General features: G+C 43.0%; 1 protein-coding gene across 2 annotated transcripts in view; it reads left to right on the forward strand.

Annotated features, from left to right (window-relative positions):
- The window catches only part of sh2d3ca (SH2 domain containing 3Ca), an 81,937-nt gene that overhangs the window by 8,022 nt on the left and 56,887 nt on the right, over positions 1-17,028 (forward strand). For both annotated transcript variants that reach the window (XM_029657106.2, XM_029657113.2), the window contains exons 2-4: positions 881-1,567; positions 8,059-8,278; positions 16,424-16,463. In XM_029657106.2, the coding sequence (XP_029512966.2) occupies positions 881-1,567; positions 8,059-8,278; positions 16,424-16,463 (947 nt within the window). The remainder of the gene's footprint in view (positions 1-880; positions 1,568-8,058; positions 8,279-16,423; positions 16,464-17,028) is intronic.

The raw sequence follows: 17,028 nt of genomic DNA on the forward strand, positions 1-17,028 counted from the left end.
GCCAAAACTCCATCCAACCAAAACAGGCAGGAATTTCAGGCGGTCACAATTAAAGGGCAATACAATTTCACAGTATTATTCTAACCTCATAGTGTGGAAATATATATAAAACAAAAAGGCAAATCAAATATAACTGCACTGGGCCTTTAAGTCATTGTTGCCATTTGGATCTGGAGTTGTGTTTACAAAAATGTACAGTCTTCAGAAACATCTGCACTGTAAATAGACTAAATAGCCTACCACCTATTTTGCATTTGATCTACTGTCTCTGTTTCAACTATTGCTGCTCCACACCAACTAAATAGGCTGCTAGTGCTGGGTCCCCTATCTTAACACATCACCTTCCTCAATATTCAATTGAAATAATTGTTTCAAAAGAACGAGTTAGCTCCTACACCTAAGACAAGCGCTTTCCGTTCCTGCCCAGTGTTTATGTATTGTTCCCCAGGACCCCGAGAGGCTGTTCTGGCTCTCCCACCAACTCTCAATCTGACCATGTTATACTGTTAACTTTGAACAGCTTGAAGTTTCTGAAGAAAAAACAACAACTATACATGCCAGCAGTCACCTCTTGCACTCCAACAACCCAGCCCAGGGGGTCACGTTCCAAACATTCTAGAACACACGCAACATTCTAGAACACGTAAACAGTGTATAAAAGCAATAATGTGAGGAAAGCAAAGACATCAGAATATATTTTAAAAAACGAGGTTAAAACATTAAGAACTGATTGCTGACATGCAAAACATTTTGGGACTATATATCGACAATGGATTAATGAAGCAAATACCAAATGTTTTTGAGTGGAATTTTATTTGAAGAGCATTCCAGGGTACTACTGTAAATGTATGACACATTATCTGTCTGTTTCCCTCAACAGGTTTAAAGTGGTTTGGAATTCTCCCTAACTTCTCCTTCCGTCGCAGCTCATTGTCTGACAAATTCGACTCCAAGTCCTCCTCCGCCGAGCCTGATGGGGCTGGGGCTGTGGAGACGTTTTTTGACGACATGGATATGATGCATCCATGCACATCCAGCTTCAGCGACAACTACACGCACATGGGCACCTTTCCCCGCTTCCTCCTCAGGAAGAGTGACAAGAGTGGGAATTCTGGGAAGAGAGGGACCAAGAAGATCAAGGAGAAGACAGGGGCAAGGCTGGGCAGGAGTCAGAGCCAGCGGCCGGCAGGGGACCATGTGTGTAGCTCTCACCTGCTCATGGTACAATCCAGCCGGCCTGGCTCCAGAAAGGACCAGCCTCTCTCACCTTTATCCACCCAGGCCGGTCCTGGTCCAAGGCCCCAATGGGACCAAGGGCTGCCTCCCATCCCCAGAGGAGGATCACTCGATAGGAATGAACACGGAGACCCACAGGCCCACTGTGAGGAAGAAGAACCACACCAAGGGCAGCTTATGTCAGCTCAGGATGTGGGGCCTCGTACCTCTAACGCCCCGCCGCTCACTTGTGAAGACGTCTCCAAAGAACGCGCATTCACCACTGATCAGGGTGCAGCTTCAAATACAGCTTCAACTGGTGGGGCTAGAAGGAACCTTGCTACTGTTCCTGGTCAGTCTGATTCCGTCTCATCATAGAGCCAGGGCTGTAACATGCACCTGTTATCCATCAATAATGATAAGCCGGGGGCCTCCCGAGAGGCGCAGTGGTCTAAGACACTGCATTGCAGTGCTAGCTGTGCCAATAGAGAGCCTGGTTCGAGTCCAGGTTCTGTCGCAGTCGGCCACGACCGGGAGACCCATGGGGCGGTGCACAATTGGCCCAGCATCGTCCGGGATTGGGAGGGTTTGTCCGGCAGGGATGTTCTTGTCCCATCGCGCACTAGCCACTCCTGTGGCGGGCCGGGCGCAATGCACACTGACACGGTAGCCAGGTGTACAGTGTTTCCTCCGGCACATTGATGAAGGCTGGCTTCTGGGTTAAGCGGGCATTGTGTCAAGAAGCAGTGTGGCTTGGCTGGTTTGTGTTTCGGAGGAGGCACGGCTCTCGACTTTCGCCTCTCCCGAGTCCGTACGGGAGTTGCAGCGATGGAACAAGACTGTAAACTACCAACTGGATACCACTATTTACTAAAAATAGGAAAGCACCCTTTGCTGGCCTGTTCTGAGTGATCTGAAGGAGAAAATTGTGTTTGAAAAAATACAATGCTATTTTTCAAAGAACAAATTAACTACTGACTTTCAGCATGCATATAGGGAAGGATACTCAACTTACAGTATACTGCACTGACTCAGATGACTGATTCATTTAAGTTGTATTTTTCAAATCAAATTTAATTTGTAACACGCGCCGAATACAACAGGTATTAGTGAAATGCTTTCTTACAAGCCCTTAACCAACAATGCAGTTAAGAAAAATACCCCCCCCCCCAAAAAACTAACAAATAATTAAAGAGCAGCAGTAAAACAACAATAGCGAGGCTATATAAAGGGGGTACCAGTACAGAGTCAATGTGCGGGGGCACCGGTTAGTTGAGGTAATTGAAGTCATATGTACATGTAGGTAGAGTTATTAAAGTTACTGTGCATAGATAATAAACAGAGTAGCAGCAGCGTAAAAGAGGGGAGGGGGGCAATGCAAATAGTCTGGGTAGAAATTTGATTAGATGTTCAGGAGTCTTATGGCTTGGGGGTAGACTTGGCGCTCCGGTACCGAGAGAGAACAGTCTATGACTAGGGTGGCTGGAGTCTTTGACAATTTTTAGGGCCTTCCTCTGACACCGCCTGGAATAGAGGTCCTGGATGGCAGGAAGCTTGGCCCCAGTGATGTACTCTTGCCAAAAGGACCAAATAAAATGTAATTTGTCACATACATAAGGTTAGCAGATGTTAATGCGAGTGTAGCTAAATGCTTGTGCTTCTAGTTCCGACCATGCAGTAATATCTAACAAGTCATCTAACCTAAACATTTGTGTAAAGGAATGAATAAGAATAAATAAAAATATATGAATGAGCGATGGCCGAACGGCATAGGCAAGATGAGGTAGATGGTATAGAGTACAGTATATACATATGAGATGAGTAATGTAGGGTATGTAAACATTATATAAAGTGGCATTGTTTAAAGTGGCTAGTGATACATTTATTACATCAATTTTTCCATTATTAAAGTGGCTAGAGATGAGTAAATATGTTGGCAGCAGCCACTCAATGTTAGTGATGACTGTTTACCAGTCTGATGGCCTTGAGATAGAAGCTGTTTTTCAGTCTCTCGGTCCCCGCTTTGATGCACCTGTACTGACCTCGCCTTCTGGATGATAGCAGGGTGAACAGGCAGTGGCTCGGGTGGTTGTTGTCCTTGATGATATTTTTGGCCTTCCTGTGACATCGGGTGGTGTAGGTGTCCTGGAGGGCAGATAGTTTGCCCCCGGTGATGCGTTGTGCAGACCTCACTACCCTCTGGAGAGCCTTACGGTTATGGGCGGAGCAGTTGCCGTACCAGGTGGCGATACAGCCCGACAGGATGCTCTCGACTGTGCATCTGTAAAAGTTTGTGAGTGTTTTTGGTGACAAGCCAAATATCTTCAGCCTCCTTCAGCCAACCACACCACGCTGTCTGTGTGGGTGGACCATTTCAGTTTGTCCGTGATGTGTACGCCGAGAAATTTAAAACTTTCCACCCTCTCCACTACTGTCCCGTCGATGTGGATAGGGGGCTGCTCCGTCTGCTGTTTCCTGAAGTCCACGATCATCTGTTTTGTTGACGTTGAATGAGGTTATTTTCCTGACACCACACTTCGAGAGCCCTCACCTTCTCCCTGTAGGCCGTCTCATCGTTGTTGATAATCAAGCCTACCACTGTAGTGTCGTCTGCAAACTTGATGCTTGAGTTGGAGGCGTGCATGGCCACGCAGTCGTGGGTGAACAGGGAGTACAGGAGAGGGCTGAGAACGCACCCTTGTGGGGCCCCAGTGTTGAGGATCAGCGGGGTGGAGATGTTGTTACCTACCCTCACCACCTGGGGGCGGCCCGTCAGGAAGTCCAGGACCCAGTTGCACAGGGTGGGGTTGAGATCCAGGGTCTCGAGCTTAATGACGAGTTTGGCGGGTACTATGGTGTTAAATGCTGAGCTGTAGTCGATGAACAACATTCTTACATAGGTATTCCTCTTGTCCAGATGGGTTAGGGCACAGTGCGATTGCGTCGTCTGTGGACCTATTGGGGTGGTAAGCAACTTCGAGTGGGTTTAGGATGTCAGGTAGGGTGGAGGTGATATGGTCCTTGACTAGTCTCTCAAAGCAATTCATGATGACGGAAGTGAGTGCTACGGGGCGGTAGTCATTTAGCTCAGTTACCTTAGCTTTCTTGGGGACAGGAACAATGGTGGCCCTCTTGAAGCATGTGGGAACAGCAGACTGGGATAAGGATTGATTGAATATGTCCGTAAACACACCAGCCAGCTGGTCTGGGCCTGCAGCCATGCATTTAAATGTTTTACTCACATTGGCTGCAGTGAAGGAGAGCCTGCATGTCAAGTGGCACTGTCTTGTCCTCAAAGCAAGCAAAGAAGTTGTTTTGTCTGTCTGTGATACGAGAATTCTGTTCTCAATGTTCATAAACCCAATTCACTACTCTGAAAACCCAGAATTGGTAAGAAACTGGTTGAAATGAATCAGACGGAGGCCCAGCTACGATAGTCAGTAAGTTTATTTGTTGTAAAAGACAATTAATTTTATACTGGCTTCTCACCCACACCCATTCACACTAATATACGCACACACATTGACACTAACATACGCACACACATTTCCTGCTACCAAGCCGACAAAGATTAGGGGATTCCGTGAGATTTACTCCACCTCCTCCCTCAAGATAGGAAGACTCTGGGAAGTACTCTGTGTCCCCAGCCAAGGTTGGCACTGAATCTTGCTCAGACAGAACGTTCTGGTCTGTTTTTAAGATACTATTATAGACATATTGTACAGACTATGGTTATACATAATTCTAATCAATTTCATACGATTATATGGCTTCAGGGTGGAATATTCTAGTCATTCATATAAATTCCATCAACAGTCTGGGAGCACGACATTGTGGTCCGCGATGGGGCTGGTTTTTCTTTAGTAGTCTGTGATTGACTGTAGACCCTGCCACATACCTCTCATGTCTGAGCCTCTGAATTGCGACTCTACTTTGTCTCTATACTGACGCTTAGCTTGTTTGATTGCCTTGCGGAGGGAATAGCTACACTGATTGTATTCGGTCATGTTTCTGGTCACCTTGCCCTGGTTAAAAGCAGTGGTTCGTGCTTTCAGTTTTGCGCGAATGCCGCCATCAATCCACGGTTTCTGGTTGGGGAATATTTTAATTGACGCTGTGGGTACAACATCACCGATGCACTTGCTAATAAACTCGCTCACCGAATCAGCATATTCATCAATGTTGTTGTTCGATGCAATGCGGAACATATCCCAGTCCACGTGATTGAAGCAATCTTGATGCGTGGTATCCGATTGGTCGGACCAGCGTTGAACAAACCTGAGCGCGGGGTGTTTCCTGTTTTAGTTTCTGTCTATAGGCTGGGAGCAACAAAATGGAGTCATGGTCAGCTTTTCCGAAAGGAGGGCAGGGGAGGACCTTATATGCGTTGCGGATGTTAGAATAACAATGATCCAGGGTTTTGCCAGCCCGGGTTGCGCAATCAATATGCTGATAGAATTTAGGAAGCCTTGTTTTCAGATTAGCCTTGTTAAAATCCCAAGCTACAATAAATGCAGCCTCAGGATATGTGGTTTCCAGTTTACATCGAGTCCAATGAAGTTCTTTCAGGGTCTGCTGTGATTATGATCTAAGAGAATTCTCTTGGAATTCTAAGTCAGGTGAACAAAAGGACTTGAGTTCCTGTATGTTGTTATGATCACACCACGTCTTGTTAATCATAAGGCATACACCCCCGCCCTTCTTCTTACCAGAGAGATGCTTGTTTCTGTCGACGCGATGCATGAAGAAACCAGGTGGCTGTACCGACTCCGATAGTGTCTCGAGTGAGCCATGTTTCCGTGATGCAAAGAACGTTACAGTCTCTGATGTCTCTCTGGAATGCTACCGTGCTCGAATTTCGTCTACCTTGTTGTCAAGAGACTGGACATTGGCGAGTAGTATGCTCGGGAGCGGTGCGCGATGTGCCCGTCTATGGAGCCTGAGCAGAAGACCGCTCCGTCTGCCCCTTCTAAATCACTGTTTTTTGGGGTCGCCGGCTGGGATCCGATCCATTGTCCTGGGTGGGGGGCCAAACAGAGGATCCGCTTCGGGAAAGTCGTATTCCTGGTCATAATGTTGGTGAGTTGACGTTGCTCTTATATCCAATAGTTCCTCCCGACTGTATGTAATAAAACCCAAGATTTCCTGGGGTAACAATGTAAGAAATAACATATTAAAAAAAACAAAATACTGCATAGTTTCCTAGGAACGCGAAGCAAGGCGGCCATCTCTGTCAGCGCCGGAAGTTAACACCATCGTTATGTTTGGAGGAAAAAGGGGGAGGCTTGCAAGCCAAAGAACACCATCCCAACTGTGAAGCACGGGGGTGGCAGCATCATGTTGTGGGGGTGCTTTGCTGCAGGAGGGACTGGTGCACTTCACAAAATAGATGGCTTCATGAGGAAGGAAAATTATGTGGATATATTGATGCGACTTCTCAAAAACTTCTCAGGAAGTTAAAGCTTGGTCGTAAATGTGTCTTCCAAATGGATATAAGGGTGATCCTAACATTTACTAGGATTAATGTCAGGAATAGTGAAAAACTGAGTTTAAATGTATTTGGCTAAGGTGTATGTAAACTTCCGACTTCAACTGTACATACCCCACCAGACACGCCACAATGGGTTTCTTCATGGTACCCAAACCAAAAACGAATGTAATGCGTCCATCATGTATGTATAAAACCATGTCATCGTGGAATGCTCTGCCACCAGAGGTTATTCAGGCAAAAAGCAAGTTTAGCTTTTAAAAAACCAGATAAACATCTTGTATCACAGCGCCTCTCCTCTTTCTAAAGATCTAATTTAACTGTATGGTATATAGGTACACTCAACAAAAATATCAACGCAACATGTAAAGTGCTAGTCCCATGTTTCATGAGCTGAAATTAAAGATCCCAGATGTATTTTTCTCCACGCGCACCAAAGCCTATTTCTCTCAACTTTTGTGCACAAATTTGTTTACATCCCTGTTAGTGAGCATTTCTCCTTTTCCTAGATAATCCATCCACCTGATAGGTGTGGCATATCAATAAGCTGATTAAACAACTGATGAATCTGTGGGTTTGCACAACTGAAGAATTTCTGCACAAACTGTCAGAAACCGTCTCAGGGAAGCTCATCCGCCGCCATCACCTTATGTTTCAGCATAATAATGCACGGCCCCACGTCACAAAGATCTGTACACAATTCCTGGAAGTTGAAAATGTCCCAGTTCTTCCATGGCCTGCATACTGACCAAACATGTCACCCATTGAGCATGTTTGAGATGCTCTGGATCGACGTGTACAACAGCGTGTTCCAGTTCCCGCCAATATCCTGCAACTTCGCACAGCCATTGAAGAGGAGTGGGACAACATTCCACAGGCCACAATCAACAGCCTGATGAACTTTATGCAACAGAGATGTGTCGTGCTGCATGAGGCAATTGGTGGTCACACCAGATACTGATTGGTTTTCTGATCCACGCCCCTATATTTTTTTTAAAGGTATCTGTGACCAACAGATGCATATCTGTATTACCAGTCATGTGAAATCCCGAGATAAAGGCCTAATTCATTTACTTAAATTTACTGATTTCCTGTAACTCAGTAAAATCTTTGAAATTGTTGCTTGTTGCATTTATATTTTTGTTTAGTGTATATGAATAGTGTTAAAATAGTATTTTTGTTGTCTCTTGGTGTCTTACCAATATATAACTTTTATTTAGGATTTAATGTAATATCTTATGATGTTCTTGTTCTGTACTTTGTCATGTAATTGTACATTTTATGTGGACCCCAGGAAGAGTATCTGCACGTGCAGTAGCTAATGGGGATCCTAATAAACTAAACTATCCACACAGAGCCACCTCCAACCCCCAAGCTTCTAAAGAAAACCTTGCAGAAGCCTGGGACCCTTGTCACCCATCAGATCGAGGAGGGCCTCCCCATGAAGAGAGCCGATAACCTGGTAACAGACAGTAATTCCAGCCCCCTGCCTGAGAGGGCCTCCAGTGGTTCTACTGATAGAGACCTGGGAGAGGGCCTTCAGAGGGAAAGCCAGGCTGTTAAACCTGTGGACAGGTGAGGTTTATTATTTTATTGAATATCAACCATAACTGCCATTTTGGATGTGGAAAAACTGTACTACAGCTGACTACTGATTCCTAATTGATTACTGTCTATCTCTTGTGTAGATCAAACATATAGAACTCTATTATCTGTGATATATACACTTCTAAGATGTCTGGATGCCTCTGTACAGACTACAGACAGGCTGATGCCTAAGCTCCCCTGGCCTTTGAAAGAAAATAGTGTGTCTTTCTGTCCGAGGACATTCTGCATTCTTCATGATGTCACTCCTTTACAGGAAGGCCTATAGGAGAATACACATATCACAGAGTTCAAGTTCTAACCTATCCAAAACTTACTTTTGAGGCAATGGCAAAATATGTCTCAAGCTTGTATTGATCATTAGTAAAAGTGTTGCAAAAGTGACATGGGTATTGCAGCATTATTATAGCAGCAATCTTCTAAGATGCGCAGCACGACTGGAGTAAAGACGTCCTGGAATGCAACCAGTGCCGCAAAGGGTGGTGCTATCATCTCGAGCATCCTCCGTTCACTATTCAAACCCCGATTCCCAACAGCCGGCCAGTTCACTTGCTGCAAGTTGCCGGTGAACAGACATTCAGAAGGGAATTGATTCTCTTTACTGACCATGGTTGGGTGAGAAAATCGTGGGCCCTTTTTCAATTTGCGAAAAGGTAAAGAATAGCATTAAATAACTCTTAGGCGATAACTTTGCTTGAACAACTTTATTTGTTGTATAAGTCAATGACATCGCTTCATTTCTGTGACGTCTTTGTCTAGTGCAGGTATTCCCAAACTGGGGTACGCGCAATGCCGTCGGGGGTATGCCCCCAAAAATTCACATTTTCAAACAGTCCATTTTATATTTTCCAATGGGGCTATACATTTAGGTGAGTTTTTTTCTCTTGCCTGAGTAGCCTCGTTTCACTGCCAAAAATAACATGAATTAAAACGTTTTAGGGATAGGGGGATGTATTTTCACGTCTGGATGAAAAGCGTCTATGGAGTAAACTGCCTGTTAGGCTCAGAAGCTAGGATATGCATATTATTAGTAGATTTGGATAGAAAACACTCTGACGTTTCCAAAACTGTTTGATAATGTCTGTGATTATAACAGAACTGATTTGGCAGGCAAACAATTTTTTGAGGTCAATCTGTTTTCCATTAGTTTTCTATGGTAAGCCCTTTTTAATAGGAATCTGCTTGCAGTTTCTATGGCTTCCACTAGATGTCAACAGTTTTTAGAAATTGTTTGATGTTTTTCTTTTGAGAAATGAAAAAGTAGCCCTGTTCTTTGCATGTGTCACTCCAGGTGGACTCAAGTCTTTTGGTGCACGCGACCTGGAAAGCGCTTCACATTGTTTTCGTCCGGTATTGAACACAGTTTATCCCGTCTTAAATTTGATCGATTATTTACGTTTTAGGATACCTAAGTTTGGATTAGGAACGTTGTTTGAAATGTTTGGACCAAGTTTACAGGTAACTTATTAGATACCTTGTAGTCATGTTGGGCGAGTTGGAACCGGTGTATTTTCTGAATCAAACACGCCAAATAAATGGACATTTTGGGGAAATAAAGAAGGATATAGCCAAACGTAGCTGCTCTTCTTTGGTATCATTTACTGATGGCACAAAGATGACAGAGAGATATAGTGGAGTGGTATCGCGCGTGCAACAGTTTCTCCTGAAGCCACTTGGGTACACCGAGAGGCTCTTGCTGCCAAGGGAATGCCTGACTGCTTGAAAGACGTTTTGGACACAACAGTGAAAATGGTTAACTTTATTAAAGCTTTATTAAAACAAGGCCCCTGAACTCTCATGTATTTTCTGCATTATGCAAGGATTTGGGCAGCGACCATGTAACGCTTTTACAACATACAGAAGTGTGCTGGTTATCAAGGGGCAAAGTATTGACACATTTTTTAGAATTGAGAGATGATCTTAAGGTTTTCTCTACTGACCATAATTTTCACTTGTCTGACAACTTGCATGATGACGAGCCGATCTGGGTGATGTTTTTTCTCCCCTGAATGATCTGAATCTAGGATTACAGGGACTTTCCGCAACTATATTCAATGTGCGGGACAAAATTGAGGCTATGAATAAGAAGTTGAAGCTCTTCTGCCTGCATTGACAAGGATAACACACAGGTCTGACCATCATTGTATGATTTTTTGTGTGAAAATAAACTCAAACTTACGGACAATGTAAAATGTGATATAGCGAAGCACCTGAGCACTTTGCCGAAACGGATGACCCAAACAACTGAATTCATTATCCCTTCCATGCCCTGCCTACAGGACTCTGAAAAAGTGAGCCTCATCGAAATTACTCAGCGATTATGTGAAAATAGAATTTAATCAAAAGCAACTGCCAGATTTCTGGATTGGGCTGTGCTCAGAGTATCCTGCCTTGGCAAATCGCACTGTTAAGACTAGAGGTCGACCGGTTATGATTTTTCAACACCGATTATTGGAGGACCAAAAAAGCAGATGCCGATTAATCTGCCAATTTTTTATTTATTTGCAATAATGACAATTACAACAATACCGAATGAACACTTATTTTAACTTAATATAATACATCAATAAAAATCTATTTAGCCTCAAATAAATAATGAAACATGTTCAATTTGGTTTAAATAATGCAAAAACAAAGTTGGTACTGTACGTACACCAAGGTCAATCACTAGCAATATTACAGCAAGAAATGACACGTGGATACAGTTCATGGGATAAGCAACATTTCATAAAGCTCAGAGTAATGTGTGTGTGTGTGGGGGGAGGGGGGGGTGAATTAATCAGTTCATAGACCTTAGTCAAAACCTTTTGAATAGCCTGACTGTGCTGCTGTGTTTGTGTGCCAGTTGGCTCCAACAGCATGCCTTCTCTCCCCAGTACCCCTATTAATCCTTATTATATGCAGGCAGCGTGATGAAAAGGCCTTATTCTGAGCTAAACCACGAACATGAACAGACTTTGTTAACAGCAAAGAATACTATGTGTATGGAGACAAGATTAAAAGACTGTGAGGAAGACTGTGTCGAAGTAACAAACATTTATTACTAGAACGGGGGGAAGGAAAAACGACAGGTCAAGGGCAGGTTACCACGTTATGCTACACTCTAAAAAGAAAAGGTTCCTGGAGTATCCTTCAGGGGTTCTTCAAATTGAAACTGTGGGTGAACCCATATAAGTTCTTCAAAGAACCCCTTTTAGCGGATCCTCAAAGAACTACCCCCCCCCCCTGTTATTATTATTAATAATATGCATAGCAATAACAGGCCATGTGTATGTGACAAATAAAATTTGATTTGATTTGAATAACACAATATTTTAGTGGCAAAGCAGAATATATTTTTTTTAAATGAGGTAAACTCCCAGCAGAATCCCAAGTCCCATGTGTATATCCTCTGGCGTGTTGACATTAATGTGTTGATGTTATCCATAGGCAGATTTTTTTTTTTTGAAGTGCATGGTGATCTAACATGTTTCCTGTTATATTCATCAGAGGTGTAGGGAGAGTGAAGTCTGTGAATCCCCAAAAATAGTTATTACAAAGATGATTAACAAAACATGCACACAACAGTGTTCATACCTTGGTTTTTGTTGGTAAATATGAATTTAAAAAACTGTTTTGATAATGGTTTTCATACACATACCTTGTCCATAATGTATAGGCCTATGGGATATTCATTGAAGTGATCTGCATGACATACAGACAAAACTTAGCAGTTCAGTCATCTGCAGTCATCTGCACCCAATACATCTAGCCTTCAACATGTTCTTATAGCCTACATATTCTCACCTCTTTGTTGATTGATATCCATTGAATTGTGTCCATTTTCTGTTTTAGAAAGATTAGCAGAAATATGAAAAGATAGACGGTATGATCATAAAACAATATCAATTTAGATCACACAAGGGACAAACCTTACCCTAAATTGAGTTGATCTTTAAATGTTTCATTTTAGTGACTGCACCTGCTGTCTTTTCAAATTCAAATCCCAATGTTTCTGTTGGGCAGTTCGGTTCCTGCAAGAACCCCAAATCCTATAGGGTTCTTGGAAGAACCTTTTGGGGGCAATTTTCAGTGCCAAGAACCCTAAGGTTCTTCGAAGAACCCTTTGTTGAACCCCTATTTTTTTTAGAGTGCATGTAGTTAAAACCTCTCGTTCTCTCAAACAGAATTAGTGAACATAAAAGTGAAATCAGGAGTAACGACACGGATTATCCAGTCGCAGTACATTTTAATGCCCTAAAACATGACGTTTCTACCTTTTTTATACATTTATTTTTTAGATTTTGTGGCATAGAGAAAGTTAAGATGTCAGACAAGGGAGGTGATATAAATAATGCTCTGAGCAAAAGAGAATGTTTTTGGATTTTCACCCTCCCAGACATTATTTCCTAGAGGTCTTAATGATGAAATGGCCATGCATGTTATGTTGTAAATGTGAACATGAATTATGCCCTGTTTTTGTCTTGTGTTGTACCCATTGATTTATGAAAACTTGCTTGGTAGGTCGATGTCTCATTGTGGTTTTACAGACGTGTTTAATACGTTTTATGTACACACTTTATTCAAATATTTATTAAATGTATGTTGTTATATTGGGTAGCACTTATTTGTTTTCCCTCGACTCCAACCCCATTCGATGCGAGGAACGGATGTGGGTGTGGCTACATAAGTGTACTATTTATTTTTTTAAATCACAAAAGCTCTGACCAAGGCCGTGAGGCCGATGCGTAAAGCTTGTTAAAGAGCAGTGTTATTATCAAGAACAGTGTGCGGGTTTCTTCTTTTTTCTCATTTTACTCATTAAGATTCTCAATTGGATTGAGGTCTGGGCTTTAACTAGGCCATTCCAATACGTTTAAATGTTTCACCTTAAACCACTCAAGTGTTGCTTTAGTAATATGCTTAGGGTCAATGTCCTGCTGGAATGTGAACCTCCGTCCCATTCTCAAATCTCTGGAAGACTGAAACAGGTTTCCCTCAAGAATTTCCTGTATTTAGCACCATCCATCATTCCTTCAATTCTGACCAGTTACCCAGTCCTTGCTGATGAAAAACATCCACACTGGAGTATGCTTAGGGTCATTGGGGTCATTGTCCTGCTGGAATGTGAACCTCCGTCCCATTCTCAAATCTCTGGAAGACTGAAACAGGTTTCCCTCAAGAATTTCCTGTATTTAGCACCATCCATCATTCCTTCAATTCTGACCAGTTACCCAGTCCTTGCTGATGAAAAACATCCACACTGCAGTATGCTTAGGGTCATTGGGGTCATTGTCCTGCTGGAATGTGAACCTCCGTCCCATTCTCAAATCTCTGGAAGACTGAAACAGGTTTCCCTCAAGAATTTCCTGTATTTAGCGCCATCGATCATTCCTTCAATTCTGACCAGTTACCCAGTCCTTGCTGATGAAAAACATCCACACTGCATGATGCCACCACCATGCTTCACTGTGGGATGGTGTTCTCGGGGTGATGAGAGGTGTTGGGTTTGCGCCATTTTCCTTGATGGTCAAAAAGCTACATTTTAGTCTCATCTGACCAGAGTACCTTCTTCCATATGTTTGGGGAGTCTCCCACATGCCTTTTGGCGAACACCAAACGTGTTTGCTTATTTTTTTCATTAAGCAATGGCTTTTTTCTGACCACAAGCCCAGCTCTGTGGAGTGTACGGCTTAAAGTTGTCCTATGGACAGATACTCCAATCTCTGCTGTGGAGCTTTGCAGCTCCTTCAGGCTTATCTTTGGACTCTTTGTTGCCTCTCTGATTAATGCCCTCCTTGCCTGGGTCGTGAGTTTTGATGGGCGGCCCTCTCTTGGCAGGTTTGTTGTGGTGGCATATTCTTTCCATTTTTTAATAATGGATTTAACGTTGCTCTGTGGGATGTTAAAAGTTTCTGATCTTTTTTTATAACCTAACCCTGATCTGTACTTCTCCACAACTTTGTCCCTGACCTGTTTGGAGAGCTCCTTGGTCTTTATGGTGCAGCTTGCTTGGTGGTGCCCCTTGCTTAGTGGTGTTGCAGACTCTGCAGCCTTTCAGAACAGGTGTATATATACTGACACTTAGATTGCACACAAGTGGACTTTATTTAACTAACTATGTGACTTTCTTAAGGTAATTGGTTGCACCAGATCTTATTTAGGGGCTTCCTAGCGAAGGGGGTGAATACATATGCACTCACCACTTTTCTGTTTTTCATTTTTGAGAATTATCTGAAACAAGTCATTTTTTAAATTTCACTTCACCAATTCGGACTATTTTGTGTATGTCCATTACATGAAACCCACATACAAATCTATTTATATTACAGGTTGTAATGCAACAAAATAGGAGAAACGCCACGGGGGGTGAATACTTTTGCAAGGCACTGTAGAGAAAGGGACATTTATCGTGGATACATTCTATAACCATTCTCACATTAATCATATACCTTGCAAAGGAACCACTGCCGTCTGGGTAAGAAATGTAAAGTATTTACGTGTAGATGTCTTTGTTCGTCGTCTCTCTGTTGCAACCAATCAGTTTTTCTATGGGAAGGTCTTGATAGGTGTAAGGCTCTGGTTGTCCACCAGAGGTCACAATGTCCTTCGTAGTTTTCCTGGTCTTGTAGTGGAGTGTTCAAACAGAACCAATCTTCAGATGCACCAATGGTTGTCTGATATGGGATCTTCTCCTTCCTTTCTCGGGTAAATAGTCAAAGTTCTTGATCCCTTTACATGCACAGCTGCAGACTGTAAATGTTTTTGTCTAGCTAGTTTATCTTCTTCAATTCGGATTGAGTTTGAGTTTCTAACCATTTCAACGTGTGGACCACGGTGTCACGTCTTTTGGTCTGGGAGTTTCAACCATTTGTAACATTTAGCTCACGCTTCGTGTCTGCTGGTCTGGTAATTGAATTCTTAGCAAGTCCTTTTAAGCACTCTGATCGAAAAGGGCGTTTCCATCACACTGACACGCTCTTCTGACTTTATTCGGGGTGTGGCTTAGTTAATGTGCAATGGTCATGAAAACTAAGGTCTCGTTAGAAAACTAAAATCATTCCTATCTTAACAAAAATAGTTTTATCGTTTTTCGTATTTCCTACGTAAAGGATGTAAACCTGACATACACAGTGTGAAAGCTCTTCAAATTACAGTATTTTGGTTATACAGTTTTTAATAACATCACAAAATGAAAAGCAATATGACATGATTATTCTTTAGCTCCTCACTGACCATTCGTAGCATTCATATCTTAAAATATTGTTCCAATATTCACTTTTTTGGAAGTTATGGTTTTGTCCTCCAGGAAACTTTTGCCGCCAAAGGCATTGCTTTGGTTGATACTGAAGTGCAGGAGTGGGTTCTCTGCTGCAGAAGATTTACGATTGGCGTGAGGTGTCATAAAACCGCCCCAGCCCCTCCTGTCCTCTCCTGTGGGAGAGAGAGGGGTCTGGCTATATGTCAGCCATTTGCCAAGCTGATCTGAGGCCTTGGATCCTCGATCAGGAGAGTCATTACACTTTTTGAAACTTTTAAATCAATGGTTTTTATTTGGCATACATTTTAAAGTAAAAAAAAATCTGGAATTGCACAGCACCGCTACAGGGCCTATGTAATGTAATGTGATGTGACTGGGCATACAGCTCCTCTGTGGGAACCTGTGTGTGTGTGTGTGTGTGTGTGTGTGTGTGTGTGTGTGTGTGTGTGTGTGTGTGTGTGTGTGGACGATGAGAACTAACAGGGTGTTTGAACTCTGTCCTCAGTGGGCATGTAATTACCCTCTCTGATGGGCAGGGTCATATGATCTAGCTGCACTGTGGGGCCTACAGCTGCACCATGAGGCCTATACAGTATGTCTCCTCCCAGCTCCACTGTGGGGCCTTGACATTTGATCTCTCTTCATGTGAAGTGTAAGTGTTATGTGGAAATGTTAATAGGGCCCTTGAGATTTGAGGGATCGTACCCTGCTTCTCTACGAGACCCTGATACGCGATCTCTTACCCCCTGAGATACAGTTAAACGCACTGTAGCATCTCCATGGGGAATATGCCCACCGTGTGTGGTACGGTATATGTTTACCATTGTACATCTGCACACACATTGATAAAGTTCTCTCTGTCCTCTTCCCGACAGTCACATGGACCATATAGACAACAAGACTGAATATGTCAAGGTAAGACTTGTTTTTGTCTTTCCTTTTATTCCTCCTACACTATGTCTTTCTGTTAGTTTGTAGGCCGGTTCTGCTAGCATCATGGTTCCTACTCAGAAGGCCCAGAAATGGCTTCAGCGTCTGCGAAAAGGAAGGGACTGAGAGTTAAAAACCCATCTGAGCAAGAGGTAACCATTTAGCATCAGTGTGAGTTGGTCTTTCTAGAGTTGGTCTTTTCCAGTTGATCTCCTCACCCTGCTTTGGCTTTGTAGTGAGGTTTAAGGGGATCTATAGTTGAGCTCCTGACTCTAGGACCAGTGTTTGTAATTGAATTAGGATCAGTAGCACAAAGAGGCTCTGCCCCCCCCGCTCCGCTCTGCTACAGTCGAATGGCTGCTGATGAATGATGTTTGTTTCCATGGGCAACTGAGCAGGAAGCAGGATCTTGGCCAAAGGCCTTGTTTCTAAACAAATAAGATGTGGAGTACCTACCTACACATGCCAAACTCTCCAAACCTTCTCTTGTTTTGCATTTTTTTACTTATTTTAAAAAATATATATAAGTTGAACTGTTTTAGAGTAAGTG

The sequence above is a fragment of the Oncorhynchus nerka genome, linkage group LG4 (assembly GCF_034236695.1).
Source record: "Oncorhynchus nerka isolate Pitt River linkage group LG4, Oner_Uvic_2.0, whole genome shotgun sequence".
In the NCBI taxonomy this organism is placed as follows: domain Eukaryota; kingdom Metazoa; phylum Chordata; class Actinopteri; order Salmoniformes; family Salmonidae; genus Oncorhynchus; species Oncorhynchus nerka.